Source organism: Branchiostoma floridae, chromosome 1 (genome assembly GCF_000003815.2).
Source record: "Branchiostoma floridae strain S238N-H82 chromosome 1, Bfl_VNyyK, whole genome shotgun sequence".
NCBI classification, from domain to species: domain Eukaryota; kingdom Metazoa; phylum Chordata; class Leptocardii; order Amphioxiformes; family Branchiostomatidae; genus Branchiostoma; species Branchiostoma floridae.
This window is the reverse complement of record NC_049979.1, coordinates 15,651,854-15,668,173: the sequence shown is the minus strand read 5'-3', so window position 1 is coordinate 15,668,173 and position 16,320 is coordinate 15,651,854. Positions and strand designations below refer to the sequence as shown.

The 16,320-nt window shown below is 45.1% G+C and overlaps 1 protein-coding gene across 5 annotated transcripts in view; it reads right to left on the bottom strand.

The window, feature by feature from the left end:
* The window catches only part of LOC118412143, a 24,508-nt gene extending 8,188 nt beyond the window's left edge, over nt 1–16,320 (bottom strand). The window contains exons 1-5 of one of the 5 annotated variants that reach the window (XM_035814833.1): nt 16,110–16,320; nt 12,807–13,057; nt 12,570–12,699; nt 1,652–3,266; nt 673–890 (exon numbers count right to left, since the gene is read on the bottom strand). In XM_035814833.1, coding sequence (XP_035670726.1) covers nt 673–890; nt 1,652–3,134 — 1,701 coding nt within the window. In that variant the 5' untranslated portion in view covers nt 3,135–3,266; nt 12,570–12,699; nt 12,807–13,057; nt 16,110–16,320. Of the gene's footprint in view, nt 1–672; nt 891–1,651; nt 3,267–6,067; nt 6,290–6,327; nt 7,108–12,569; nt 12,700–12,806; nt 13,058–16,109 lie in introns of those variants that run through there. The other 4 variants (XM_035814844.1, XM_035814852.1, XM_035814822.1 and 1 more) reach the window with 4 other exon arrangements.

Sequence of the window (16,320 nt, the reverse complement as noted above, 5' to 3'; positions counted from 1 at the left end):
TCTAGCTTTTACCTTCTAGTGCATGCTAACGCCGAAAAAAAAGGTCAGGGCGTCAACAGGTTACAAACACATACGACATTTTAGATTCCTTGTTTTCGTATTTTGCATCCAGTCAGTTGCGCTTGATATTATTGATAACGTTTCCGTTTCTTGAAAAATGAAATACCGAAATGTTCGAAACATTTTCACGTTTACTGTCCTTCATTTGAACAAAAATTTTCTACCGTAGTACGGTACGAATAAGAGTAGATGACACTTTTCATGATATGCGTGTGCTGGCCGCTTCCCTGGGTGCAGTCCGTGTATACAGTAACTGTGACCAATGTATTAATCTGGTACATCAGTGACGTGCCAATATTTGCGTACGTGGAGGCTCCCACGGCGGAATCGCTTTATTAAAGGTTTGCAAATGGCCGGTAGGCAGTAATGCTTTTATCGTGGAACATCGTTTGTAGCGAGGTTATTCGTCAAAGATGTGTAACGTGTGTAAATGGCTGCAACATCTCTTAACTCTGGGGTATGTGTGACGCGGGCATTTCGCATGTTTGAAACTAGCCTTTGGTGTTCTATCATGTGATTGACGCAGGTATGACAATTTCCTGCCGGTTTTAATAAGCCCTATGAGATCGCCACTTCAGATACTAGCAACACAAAATTAGGTTATGGCCTTACCGCCGAAAACACCATCTTTTCGTACGGCTCTCCCTGCCACTTCCATCCGTTGGTGGACTTCTTCCGTTTGGTCCTGGTGGCGAACTTGTAGTTGTGCGCCTTCACGGTGTCCAGGGCGGGAGAAGGGTGAGACTTTCTGTCGGGGGAAGGGCCTACCTGGGCCGACAACACCGAGGGAAGAGGCTGGTGGAAAGGCCCCGCCGTCTGGTACCATACACCTAAACAACAGTATATATAACAACATCCAGCTATAATCAGGTCATGACAATCATGTCTCCTACGTCAACCCGGCGTGGTCAGAGGTTACTAACCATAATCATATTTTTGTATTCTTAAGACCAATCAGTTAACCATGGTTACAACGTGAGGCAAACTGGCTGATTTTAAAAATGTGCGCTACAACAGGGTGACATACGGAAGAACTGAACGCCATTTGTTTTTTACAATATGCTACTCTCGGGCGTTCACGTGGAGCCACGCTCTCGTGCAAAATGAGATAGTCAACACTAGCGAGCCTTGAGAATGGATTAAATTTGCAGACCCGGTGCTCATGATAATAAATTACACGGCTAAGGCCGAGCAAGGGGCAATTATCATTAACAACGTTTTAGATATCGGGCGTCTTTCGCAAAAAGGGAGTGAGTAGCCAATTATGAGCCGTGGTCACGTGTAACTGAATGGTGCGTCTTTACAGTACGCTCGGCGAGGCATCGTGAAATACACAAGGCCGGTAGGTTCGTTAAGAGAGTGATATGGGACGCACCACGCGCGATTTAGAAAAAAATGTAAGGCATTGCCCACAAACATTGTACGAAAATCGGTAACGAATTGCGCCATTTTGCATCCAACTCCAAGCAATCGTAATAGAATATACCTTACTATTTAGAACTACAAAACAATTTCGCCATTCCCTTTGCTTGCAAAGTACTTCAGGTAGACATATCTTATCCCCACCTACGTTGTGTACTATCCCACCTACCATTATGCAGCCTGGCAGAAGTGAATTTACTGAAGGCACTATCGGTCGTCGTGGGGCTGATGCCGCCGTTGGGGAGAATCTGCGAGGCGCTGAGGTTAGCAAGCCCCGTCAACATGAGCGTCTGGGGGTGGCTGGGTACGGGGCTAACGATCCCAGGGGGCCGTGCGTGCATGGACGGAAGTCCTGATGACGCAAGCAGTGACGTACGATTCCTGTTGAATCCTCCGCAGAGAAGTCTGAAGTTGGTGGCATGCTGGTGCCTCTTGTACCCGTTTTTGGCCGGTCCTCCTCCGCTCTTAGACTTTCCTCGCTGGTTCTTTTTGGTCTGTGATGCGTCGTCTGCCGTTTTGTAAGCAGTCATTATCGCCTGGGCGTTTAGCGCGGCCATGCGCTTGGTGTGCCCACACACCTTGTCATTGCCGCTGCCCTTCTGGGGTGGAAACGACTTGCTGCGAGATTTCTGCTTCTTCTCCGTGGCCCCGGGCACTTTTGTGTTGGACTTGACCTTCTTAGCTACTGCGATTGGTCGTTTTTTCATCGACAAATCCAGCGGTTGGTCCGGGTCGGTGGGAAATCCTCCGTTCACTTGTCCATTTCCAAACATGTCCAGTTTGGAAGAGTCGGTGGGTGAAGTCGTAAAGACTTCCCCATCACTGCTGGACGACGAAAGGTTTTTTCCTTTTCTCGGTTTCTTTGGTGGTTTCCAATCGTCCTTCTCGTACATGAGGTTTACCTTAAGTTCGGCTGTGATACTCGCCATTCTTCTCTTTCTGGGAACTACTGACACGACGTCCCCAGACGACCTCTTCTTCCCTTTATTTCTGTTGCTGCCTTGTTGAATCTTAGTTTCGTGGGAAACATCGGAGGTATTTGCTTCACCTTCCCGACAGTCCGGGTCTGGAATGTTGGTCTTTTCCACTTGAGGATTCTCCTCTAAATTTGACTTTTCCGTGGAAACGTCATCCGAGGACGTCACCAAGGCCATGCCTTCTCTCTCCGGACATTCCTCTGTTCTGACGTCCGTCTCCTCGAAGCAGATGGCGCGCACAACGGACGACGCGATCCCGTTAGAACACGGCGTTCGATTGCCATGACGACTGTCTTCCACATGACACTTCTTCCCACAGGAGGAACTGACGAAAATTTCCGCGGGAGAACTCTTAATGAGCGACATACACTGATTTGCACATGGTGGACTCGTACCGTTCAATTTCAGGTCGCTTTTTGTTTTGGGCGACAAACCGATCTTAGCGTTCTCCATCAATTCCCGACTCGGCTGCTCATCCCGATGACCATTGCACAAACCTGCAACGTTTTCCATTGATCGTTTGACAGTAGTGTTTCTATTCCCGCCATTTGATGCGACCTCGGACATTTTCGCCACTCTGTCGGACTTGCTCCGGCTGTTCCTCGGGCTTCTTCGCGGGGAAACGTGACCCTTCGGTGCTCCACGGTCCCCCTCGTCGGCGGTAACAGGAGTCATTTTGCCGCTAAGGCATGAGCTCAGCTCTCCAGTGGAACCGAAAAATAATTCTTCGGACTTATTAAAGTCCGCGTTTCGGTTGCCTTCTTCGTGAACTCTTGCTCCTAGTATAGCAATGCTGAGATCTTGCTTCTGAAAGTGGAACAGAAATACAGTTAGCCATGACAATGGCAAAGTGGAAACAAAGCACACAGTGTATCAATTTGGCCGTGAGAGAAGTGAACAAATGTGAACCCACTGTAGCCAAGTGTGCATGGTATTGTTTTACACCTTCCTCTTCAGGAACTTCAGTACTATTTTGACTATCGGTTTTTATGTAAACATCGACTGCAACAATGGAGTGTCTTTCAGATTGTAACTATGAAAATAGTATAAGTTGGCCACGCCTAGTAGAATGCTGTGTTGCCCCTTGGATATTTATTAGCACAAATGGCAAAGGCTTTTGAATCTAAATTATGAAATCGTCTAAGAGAGGTTCAATAGCAGCCCAAATAGAAGTGTCCTATAAAACACGACCAGGCGATCTTCTGCTATCCCGACACAACAGCTATGTAATTTCTATAGGTTTGTCTCGTACCACTAGAAAGGGTGAGGAAGGGTTCAAACATAGTTCACCGTTCTGCTGGCTTTAGGTCTGCTTGCCTTTAGCGACACTGGCGTGTGAGACGGCAAATCTAACACCGTCAACAATGCAAAATTTTCTCTATTTCTCCGGTATTTCTTATCTTATCTTAGCTTCCTTTTTGTTCAACATCATGGCACTGCCCTTTCTCTTCTTTACGTCCTGTTACACTGTCGACAGGAACACGATGTTTTGTTTTAGTCCCAAAGGCGAAGTACATCTTGAAAGGGGGATCGTAACGTTTTCTGGCTATCCCGTCTTCTTCTGACCCGCACCCCTTATACAAACGCTGCGATTTCCCATCCGAAAATCTGGTTGGAGAACAACTTGACTTGTGCTACCAAGGGAGCTCGCGTTGAATGCTAATGATAGTTGGATATCAGAAGAAAAAAATCAGGACAGTAAAAATCATTACGTTTCACCATCTTAACATCTGCTCGAAGACTACCTCCGCCCATCCAGGCAGGAAGTGCCTCTACGCCAGTAGAATCCTTCCTGTTTACTTCTCAGGGCTCGTCCAAGGGGAAGGGCTAATTTGCCGACATTCCAACCACTCAACCGCTATGCTTGTCGTCATTATTGCGTTAGTGAAAGTACTGTGTTGTCGCTCTCAAGAACCATTTCCTTCAATCAAATATACGATCAACGATCTAGAAATTGTTGACATAAATGAATTAAATCTCCAGCAGATGATGGAAGTAAAAAGAACGTAACGTATTCTGCGGAGCCAAATACATGCTAGTTAGCCTGGTTAGTTTACCGGGGCTCCCATGTTTCCCCCTCACCAAGGATTCACCAAGGAGTATGGGAGCCCCGGTAAACTAAAGCAGGGTGATACTCAGGCTGCATTATAATCTGAGACAGACAGACTACGTTACGATCTACATTCTCTCCCAACATCTGCTTGGAGATCACCATGAAATTGTCCCTATGTCGAACCCCGCCTTTTCAACAGACATAATACCGTAACCAGTAATTTCAAAATGTGATAATGACAAGGTGTGACTCGGTCGTTGTTTTTCATGGCGGGAAATCGTGTAACCGTTTCCAGTGACCAATGGTGAAACGTTTTAGTGTCATGTGACATCCCTATGTTTTGTGAACGTGACGTGTACGAATGTGTCTTCCCGATCGTTCCAATGGAATGGTATCGCATATCGGACGAAACATATCCCTGATATGCATGTTTAAGGTCTAATAGTGTATATCCCACAGGTACACAATAGACTAGCTATTTGCCACGGCCTACGATACAGGTGACCACTATCGCCAGTTGGTCAACAGGGCGTTGATAGTACTCTAAACAACACAAGTGAGAGATTTATTGATCACTTGTGTACTATTGTTACACGAGGTTGGTTTTCAAGAATACACGACCAACCCTCACAGTAAAGCAAACAAACACAGAGAGGTAACGTCACGAAACCTCGTAACTAGAACTAAACTGTACCAGAGCAAATTGCACAGGTACAAAACAGAACAAGCGACATAAATCCTTCTAACCAATGGGCGGCCTGGGGAGATCGAACTACTGGCGGGGCAAAGGTTACATGGGAAGGGAGATCGGGCACATTTTTCGGTTCCGGTTTATTCAGCAGGAACCGTAATCCCCAAGCACACGGCCTAATTTGACCACACATGAACAAATAGCGGTTTAAGTGACGTCTACTTCATGTCAATTTACAAATACAAATTCGCACGTGTAAAACAGTTGAACACAAACGGGACACGTCGGCCTTTTCTCTCACTCTCTCTCTCATTCGTTCTTTCCATTCACACCTGGGTACCTATCGTTATTCATGCCCCTCCTGAGATTCCTGTTTTCCTTCCTAAAACACTTTCTCTTACTGACGTACTACAGAATTCCTTAAACACCCTTTCCTTGCTTAGAATATCCGGGCAGATACATAAAGCATAGTCTAACGGCGAAAGCAGAACGGTTCAATGGTGATTGGAACTGGGGGCGTTTTTGCTCTTTCACTGACACAGTTAATCATAATAGTGGGTCACGAAACGGGGTCATGGGCACTCTAACTTTGGACGCTATGGGAGCTGCGCACATCAATAAAACCAGTATCATAAACAACGCGGAAAACAACGTATACGTGATACATAAAAACATATGTCGTCGTTGTTAATGGTAGCGGTAACGTACAGTTACGCAGAGAGGGGGAGGGTCGTTCACAGAATGAGAGGTCCCTCCCATCCAATCGACCTTCCGGTCCAACCCCCTCGATTCTAAAATCGTGCTGCCAAGACAACAACACATACCCACCTTATCTACAAAACAACCACAACGACTGCAAGTTACCTAAACAGCAGTAAACCTTGTTTACCGCACGATTACGCCAGGCATGCACACTGTGCACATTGTACCGGTATCCAGCACCATCTGCCTCCTTACACAAGGGACTAACTAACTGGTCGCTTGGTCAATGGTGGGACACGCACATCAGCTCGCCTCGTTACCTGACGCAACGCAGTTCTAGCACACATAAAACACAATGCGGCCAAGGCCACAGGCACACTGCCATCACTTCGGCATCAACATTCAACCAGGACAAGGCTCACCTCCGGCAGATCGCCCTCTATCCCACATTGTAGTACGCGCGTAGGAACGTTCCTAACGTCCGACGCCATCTTGTTTGGGCTGGCGAGACCCGCGAACCCAGGCGCTGACGTCACAACGGATGACGACAGGGCTTCAGATGACAAAGCGGTCTCACCGGAGCAACCTGGCCACACCTTTCGCCAGGTGAAAATAAAAACTGGGTGAGGAACAAAGCATTGAAACCCCACGCTGCTGAACCTCGGACTTTCATCCAACCCCCGCTTGCGAACTTTGACCTTTGTGGTAAGTTGCTGGACCACCGCCCGTCTTTCCGCCCAGGCGACCAACTGACGTGTGCCACCAACTATCTACCGCTGGGTCATGTGACGGTCGCCAGGCGTGGACGGGGCACCGAGCACACGGGTAACCTAGAACCGCCAGGCACTGTCCCGTTCCCCGGACAACCATACAACCTCATGTCGGTCCATCTCTGTCAAACTACTTTTGTTCACAATCCAAGATGTCAATTGGAACGGGATGACGAAAATTCCGTGAAATTGTTCAAAGAATGATTAGGTCCTCACTGGTCATTGTATTATCTGTAGATTTATCAAACCAAGTGGAATCTTTTTCATACAAGCGTGCAGACAGGAAAAGCTCTCAGTCCGGTTGAAGATCAGCAATGACTATTAAACAGAGATAGCGTTATCACCTCTGCACCACAGCGTAATCAAATTCTAGCCAGTGATCGGACTAATGATAACAACGTGTGATCTGGAGCTAACGCTTCTACATTACAAACAGAAAGCACTAACATAACAGACTTGTGACTTGATATCGATCAACAGTAAAACAACCTTAATCACTTACTTAAAAGTTTCATTTCAGAGCAATTATCACAAATCCAATATATCTGACGCTGGCCAAAGTTTCTCATAGGAGGTCGTTTGTTACTGATTAAATACATAAATTCGTTTTCTTTGCTTCCTCCTTCTTAAAACAGCCCAGTGGATACGTCTTTTGTTTACACAACGACACCAGCTAAAAATATCGGCGGTCGTGAGTCATATTTTTTCTGTTGCAGTGATCTGGGCTATTCTATTACAGAGCCTTGGAAATCAAACAACAAGGAATGTGGTTTATTTTGGATTTTAACTGAATGGGCGGGCATAAACGTCAAGAAGATAGTGTACTGGAGGAAAGAAATCCACTATTTTGAAAATAACGAGTCCGAACGGAGAAGGTAGGGTCTCAGAGTACGCCCCTCTATGTGAAAATGAAACGACCCGTTGTGACAATCGAGGGACAATTACTAACTATGGCTGTTATCTGATACCACGAAAATGATGTAACGTTAGGTATTTTAATCTGACAGCTAGTGAAGACGACCTTACATTCATGGCCTTGTCAGCATGGGTCATACATAATCTTGACCTCCATTTTGTCGAGATATACACAGTGATTCCAGTCATGATCTGTGCTTGTCAAGCCAGCAGACCGGACGAATGACATCGCAACATCGAACTGAAAAAAAGATGCCACGTCATCCTCACCGACAACATGTCTTGCGACGATTTAGAGGTCAACATGCAAGTCAGCTTTCTGACTGCCGCAGGTTACACTTTGCTGCATACACTGATATAAGAAACGTGTCGATTCTTGGTCCTCAAAGTTCGGGTTGCGCACCCACTCTCACTTTCACCCTACACAAGAACTACAACAGACAAGGCAGTGAAAGCCTGGACGTTAAGTAAATGTTGTTTTGACGCCGTCATTTAACTGTGAAGGCAAAAGTTGGGCTGGTTACAAGGAGGTTGAATTCAACCTCCTTGGCTGGTTACAATACAGCTCTCTAATGCTGTCGCCTCCTGCCTCCATGTAAAAACTGGGATGAGCAGCTGGCAAATAATTTCCTCGCCGCCCGGCACCCCGCTTACTCCGCAATTCGTTCGTTTTACCTCAAACTCCATGTCTCTCCATTATTCCGATCTTTTGAAGGTCTCCCAGCCTTTCAGTAGGACTGACGGACAATCCATCTTCATCGTCTAAAAAATTCCAGCCTGCCGAACCTTTCAGCGGAAAGGAAGTTCATAAATCTCATAATTCTAACTCACGGTTCTGGAGAAAAAGGGAGATTATTGATTCTGGTGTCTCTGCCCAGCTACAGCGACATTGCTGAAATAATGCTGCAAGGTAAGAGGAATACAGCGGGTGATTCCAACTGAACTAGGGTTTGCTTTGAATTAATACTGCATTGATTTGTGGGTCGGGACGAACCATCTTGGCAGAGGGAACAGCCTAGTCAGTCACCATCATAGAAAAAAAAGATGACACAATGATTCTTATTGATAAAGACATACAAACTTAATAATCACACAAACATTTACACACAAAACGTACAAACAAACAAACAAACACTGCGGTACAGTAACATGTTGACAGTTCTCCTTGAGGACTGAACTCATCATGACATAGTTTGTCATGCTAGAATAAACTCAAGACGGCTACCGGTGCAATCTCCCCCCAACATTCATGCCCCAGCATGCCATGCCTTGTCTGTACGTGTCTGGGAGCTGTAAACACGAAGCACGTGGGTATATTTTAACTTGGAAGATTGCATATTTCTCTACACGGTCTGCTACACTCTACGCACACGTAGTCTCATTTGCGTACTGCAAATGTACACAAAATAATTACACCAGCTTTTAGTCTTTTAGTCAGTAATGCGTAGACTAATATAATGGCATATACACATCATCAAACAAACATACAGGGCACCACCAACTTTTAATAGTCGATGACGTTGATGCTGCAGCCCAATATCTGCTTGGCACTGAGAAAGAATGGTGAGCGGGTGATAAAATAGAACCGGGCGAATTACAGGAACAGTTCTAAAGGCAGTTTCCAAGAAAAGCGAGAAATGAGTCTATTGACGATAGAAAACCAATGCATAGCTAGCCAGAGACAAAATGTATCAATATTCAATCACACCACAATTTATGAGATATGAGATACATCGTGAAGAATATCTCCATATCCTGTGATGAAGAATACGTGAGAGTACGTGGTAAATTGGTAAACCAATGACAGGTATGATAGCAGACACACGCCGAAACACAGAAGTAGGATTCACACATACATTTAACACATAGCCAAGCAGATGTTAGAAGAGGAATATCGTAAGTTTACTGAATGCCCTATTTTTACACAATCACCGAGTAATGTACATCGTATTGTAATAATTGCGCTATTATTCCACAAGACACAAGGGACCGCGAAGATAAATTGTTAATTTTTGACATTCAATCAAGTCGCGAAGGATGGAACATGTTTTGGATAGCTGGTCTCCGGTTAGCACCATATATAAACGCATATAAGATTATAGTCGGCCGAGATCAGAGCACTGGTATGTGAGACCAAGGACCTTGATGAGAACACTTAATTCATGTGCCTGTACACAGTCACAGCCGCAAAGATACAACTATGCATACTATTAAACATGTGTTACACACTACAAAAGATGTTGTTGAGTCGACGTGACGTGTTTTACAATTACAATTACAACGTACTCAAATTTCCATGTTTTCTTTGCCAAAGAGGGTACGATCTTCGCTTGTTTAGTTTCCGCACGTCTTGAGGCAATACGCGTCAGTCTAGCAGTATTATGTTGATTTTTCAATGAAACACAGTTGTGTGGTAAATCTCAAATATAGTAAGATGGCAATGCAGGACATGTCGTAGTCTACGAACTGTAGTTTTCTAATGTAGAGTGACCTACATTCAAGCTAGACCCATGACTCAACATGGCTACATGTCTGTACATGTACCTCTATCAGTGTGACCTAGAAACTACATGTATACTGTGTATAACTGCGCAGCGTTGCCCGCCAATGCATTCGCCGTCTGAACGTTTTTCTTCTGATGAATATGATTGGCCTTGATTGTCTGTGCCCGTACGTGTGAAACGGCAATCACCAGAACACGATAACAGACAGAAAACAGCAAGTGAACACAATATCAAACTGATGCTCGCTAAAATAATTGCTGATTACATAACCCCGTCTAACACACCATGCACTGTATTATAAAGCCCACGGCATAATCGTTAGTAGTGTATCCATATGGGACATGATTCACTACTGTACCTGGGGACCGGGTCATAGGGGCTGTTTAATTGAAATGGAAGGACAGAGCAAGCAAGAGCTCCACGGTAAATACCACTCACCAGACAGGGAGACTCCTTTCCTCAGTACCTGGGTGTTGTTATCGACAGAAGACTATACAAACCCATATTACAACGCTGACAAAAAGGGCAGACACGCTGTAGGTCACAGAAATGCCCAGCATGATGTAAAGCTTCCCTTTCACAAGAAGCATCTTGACCATGTTGAAAACACTCCGATGTCGAAAGCTACGGTAATCTTCAATCGCCCAAACGACGGCTCGATTATATAATTATTTCTACACTTCGATACGTTTTTACCATAAAAAGACAGTGGATTAGCCCTCGACATCTGCTGGGCAACTGTAAGTGCTTTGTTGAGCCACCTTTTCTTCTTTGTAGTCCCCGCTTTCTGTCCGCAACCGTCTGCCAAATCCGTCTCAACTGCTGGCTAGCCTACTATGCCTGTGTTCATGTGCGATCTCTTCCTGGACCGATGTGAAGGCGCACCTGCCTGCTCACCTGACATGAACTGGCGGCTATAATTGTTCACGCCCGGAGGTGGCAGTGTTTGAGTAGCTTTGGGAATTCCACGGAATCGTGCATCGTGTGATCAATATTAAATCAGACATCAACTTGCAAAAGTACCTCACTCTACCCCAAGCTGTGGGTACCCGGAAAAGGAAACAGTCACTTCAGCTTTATAACATCATGACTTGTACTTAGAACCTCTGTCACTACGGTCAAGCTTGAGAGGGAAGAGCTACAAACACTTCCTCTTCCTGGTTGCTTTAGTCTGGAAAACTTTAACGGTAAGCATAAAGGATCTGGTGAAATGGCCACACGACAAACACCTGACGCATAAAGTTGATGTAACGTCTCAGTGGCACTTAATTTTTATACCATGTGTATGTCTGTTTGTCTATTTGTGCGTATCTGTGTAAGTATATATATATATGTGTGTGTGTGTGTGTGTGTGTGTGTGTGTGTGTGTGTGTGTGCGCGCGCGCGCGCGTGGCTGTGTGTGTCTGTGTGTGTCTCTCTCTCTGTGTGTGTGCAAAATACAACTCCACTACGTGATGTGGAAATGACGCTAATGACACCCTTTCCCTGTTACCCATTTCAGGTATTTAGCGTTTGTACAAACCACTGAGCGGCCGCGCAGTCAGTAGTGTTATCCCGTATGATCTGTGTCTTTGTGTTGTCTCAGAATGTATCGTCAGCTTTTATTGGTACTTTGGTAAAGTATAACGTTACACAGCAGATCGATCTTTACACATCTCATGCACAAAACTCGAACGGCAGGAAAACGGAACAGAGAGGTGTGTGTATTTTTCAGTGATATGTAGTAGAGCATTTTGCTGATTTTATTCGAATCCAGCGGCCGCCTGTAAATTACTTGCCCAATAAATCGATATCAAACCATTATTTTCTTGTCTTCCCGACAGAACTGCTCACTTTCGTTGGGGGGGATGACCTACAAACGCCTGTCGAAGCTATCTAACAGATCGTATTCTTTTACCGGACAGTTGAATATAAGAAATATTGCTCAGATGTGCATGTAACTTGCAAATGGCTTTCTACATAAAGTATTCTAAGCATGTGCTGGGTAAAGGGGGCATCAACAGCCACCTGCTGCATGGACAGTGAGAACTCTTACATTTAGGGAATATTCCATCGGTGTATTTAGTAACTCTTAGATCGTACTTGCTTAAGAAATATGCGAATATCATCTTCGTAAGGTTTAAGTGCATGCTATTCTTTATTATATGAACGGAAGTCAACGCACTGAATCTCACCAGAACAGAATTAAGGCTGACACATTACGGGATTACGGTTGCACGACCAGGTGTTGTCGGTTTATATATATATATATATATTACTGTCCACTCTTCTGTAAAATAGCCAATCTCACCAACCATGCCAACAGGATTATGGAGTCTAAAAGTTTCTTATTTATATCTTTGGACGATAACTGACATAATCGATCATAATTGTGTTATTAAAAAAATTCGACAACGCGGACCTAACCCATATCCCGGAAGTAGCGGTTTCCCGAGAAGGAAGAGGTACAGTTACACAGTACAAGATTGTACTCACGGGTATTTTTAGTGTAGCGGGAGTGGCGGCCGAACAGTCACCTCAGAACAGCGGGAAGTGTGATAAAGTAATATGCCGATATCACTATGACGTCTGGGTGACCGTATCACTCTTCAGCGTCTACGTACACCTGAGAATATACAGGGACATACCATGATGAGGTATGAAACATATTACTCGTACCATTCAGTGTACACAAACCGAGGAGTGCTTTTATTAAAACATAAGATACTGTACCTTCTGGGGATTTTTCCAGAATGTCCGACAGGTGTAGGTGAGGCTCACGTGTAGTTTGTCATGACCAGAATGACGACGCTGGAGTTCAGTGACCTGGCGAACGAGCCAAGTCTGGTCAGCGCACCCCTCCCCCTTCAAGCTCGATCGCGAGGGAAGCCGGGAAGGAAAGTGACGCAATGGTTACGGCTCGAGACTACTTCGTCGTCACGAAACCTGTCGTGAGGCAATGATTGGTGCACGGGACGTCCAATCTGTAGAAACATAATTATATATTATGACGTCCCGATAAGGTTTTGAAGGACCTTGATGATACAGGAACAGTACAAAGATTTTTAATGGTCTATTGTATCCTTCCCAACGTAATCGATACATGCTAGTAGTAAATGGCAAAACATAAATGCACGAAGATAGCATAGTATAAGGTGTGGTCATGGAAACTGTAAAGTATCACTGATTCTAGTAAAGTCGCAGCCACATACACTTACGACGTGCGGTTTTCAGTCAGGCTAGGACAAACTCGACTGTTGATAAGAATCTACGACAGCCTTTTTCTATCATTAAACCGTGAGCTGAACTTTGCACGAGACTTCCGCGATCATTCAAAGACTGTCCCCAATTTGCATTCGTAAAAGTATCGTCAAGGTTTTGACATATGGACGTACATAAAATATACGTAGCATGGGCATTGAATTTGGTCGTGATCTTGTCTCCATGACATGGTGGGGGCTAATAAAAGATCATAAAAGGTCTCAGACATATGGTATGGTATGGTCACTATGGTAGTGAGGGATATGGTTCAAAGAAACAAAGTACATGTATGTAAGTAGTGTCGACTCAGTAAAGAGGTGGTGAGATTGGCAACTGTATGTTGTCTTTCCACAGAACGGACACCTGGTTTGTATCCAAAGCTTTGCCAGTCGGTACCACAATATGCCCTTTGTTTCAGTGTCTGGTACAGACAAGATCCTCCTCAACTTCCGGAGAACAGATAGAATAAGAAACATAGGCCAGTTTTAGAAATTCGCAGAGAATTGTTTAAACAAACGGAAATAACAAAACTCACTGTGTTTAAAGGGTGTGTAACCAGATTATCTGGTTCGTTATGTTTGCAGTATTTTTGCACTCATGTTTCAGTTTATGCACGCTTTTGATCACATTGGGATGAGAATAAAATTCAATATTTGTTGTTCCGTGGCTACCGAGTAAATACAACAACCAGGGTTAAGGATGAGACTAATAGAGCGAAGGTGACAACCCAGCGTTCACAACATATCAGATATATGCATGATGGACTTGTGTTAATTGTTAGAATCTTGAAGTTATCAAGTTCTGATTTGAGCTTGTTTCAGCATGCCGTATACTTTTTTTCTGATGAGATCCTTGCTGCTTGTTGCCACAATACACTTCTCCGAAAACCATGAAAACAATTGGGGAATGACCACATACGTAAAAGTCCGGATAGTGCTTGGATGGGGGACCAACCAAGGACGTCCGGATTGCTGTAGCCTCACGAAGCTTTCCACGAAATCGTCTTCCGGGAGGGACGCAAAACGGGGGTCCCGTGCTCGAGGAGGTGCCTCGACCACGTTAAACAGCCTCATTACCCACACTTTGGGTACATACTGGCTGCAAAATACACCCGATATTATTATTATTATTATCAAAGCAAACTTTGCAAAATATATGTCATCCACAAGAGATCGGCGCTGGCCCATCTCTGTTCAGTCTCAAAAGAAATCTGTAAACACCGGCGTAGTAAGGTACTCGTGGGCTGCCATGACACCCTAATCTTCACGGTTTGTCTAAGGGCGGCAGAACAAATCCCGTGGTTACAAACTCACAACAATCCAACCTGTCGTCGATTACAAAGGGGGTTATTTCCTACCCACACGCCCATTGTGGTGCATGCCCACTTACGATATCACCCTGGGCAAAACGGTCTTTGTGTTCCCCACGTCCTGAAGTGACTCATGACACATATTGAGAGAGTGATGGACAGACAAGTTGGTTAGGTCATCGACAGGTGATACAAGATGATGAATACACGTCAGTCTTCGGCGTGATGACTCAATAGTGGGTCTGTCCTCCCCCTATGGTCGGCAGAAGACTCGGAGCGCATTCTGCATTCAATACGCAAGTACTTCCACCTGTACATCTTGGGAAGTCGATATTTTTCAAGTACATGTACATTGGGGGTTGGGAGGCCGTTTCTCCCGAGGCATACTGTTACATCATATTGTTTCACGGCATATGTACATGTCCTACGCTGTAGCGTACTATTAAAAGGCAAACCTGCTAATCAGCTGCAAATCCAGAACACACAATGTTTTGCTCGGAGTCGCTGACGTATGTAAATATTTTTCCTTAAACTACACGATTCCGTAGACGTTTTTGCAAAGTCTTGTTTGGGGCTGTTATTAAGGACATTTCAGAAATCATGGAATCATGACATGATGTTAAAACAAGCACCATTTCATGCTCTTCTTTCATGTGTGGAAAGAAGACCCGATAGATTGATAGTGGTAAGTAAATTACGTCCCTGAATTAGGATTTAATATGCCAGTTCACCGGAAGACAAATGACAAGCAGTAACAAGTGATGCCGAAGTAGCCGTCATGATCACATCGATTTCTGAAATCCTACTCTCCGTGACTGCCAGCTCCGCCTAATGTACGGGCTGTCAGTAAGTGTGTACCTGACGTGCTGGAAGATGGTGCTTTACAAGTTGATATAGCGCCTTGAGAGGTGTAAGGAGTGGTTTACGGAGCGCCGGTTTACATTCTCAAGGATCCTCCGTCACCCGGTTTATCTAAGGCCTAGGTCACAATTGCCATCCCGGGGCCCGACCGGGTAGCTTTCGGGAGGGAAAAGAATGATATAAAGGACATCAAAATACACGAAATGTCAACATAAGATTCTTGGGAATTACATGCGTATATTTCTAGGTATACATTTTAATTTTTCATTTCTTTAAACATCCCGGCCGGGCCCCGGTTTTGAAATGTGACCTAAGCCTAATAAGGGGCCAAGGCCGCTATCGGCCCACTCACTGTGGCACGGGGTCGGGCAGTCACGCAGCCTGGCCGCCATTCATGCGGGCAGCAAGCCTAACATATCCTCCGCCCACCACGCACCGAGACGACGCACATATCCATGCACGTATCACAAATTTAAATATGGCAGCACTCACAGGCAACCCTCAGTCTACACTGTTATAATCGTTGTAGGCATGGCTTAGATAAAACCACCACAGTCACGCGTGTGTCCACGAGCAGGCGGTTTGCCCCAATGATGTCCCCTTACCTGTACTGCCTTTACCTGCAATCTCTACTGACGTGATAGCAGTGTCCTGGTTCGCTGAATCCTCCCCGCAATGTCTACCATATTGTAGCAACGCTGGTACGACTGACTGGCATGTGGGGTTCGAGTGGCCCTCAGTGTGTTTTGGTTACGCCCGAACCGATCTATTCATCAAGCTCCACCTAGCTGAGCGATACCGCCCGTCCGTTGTACA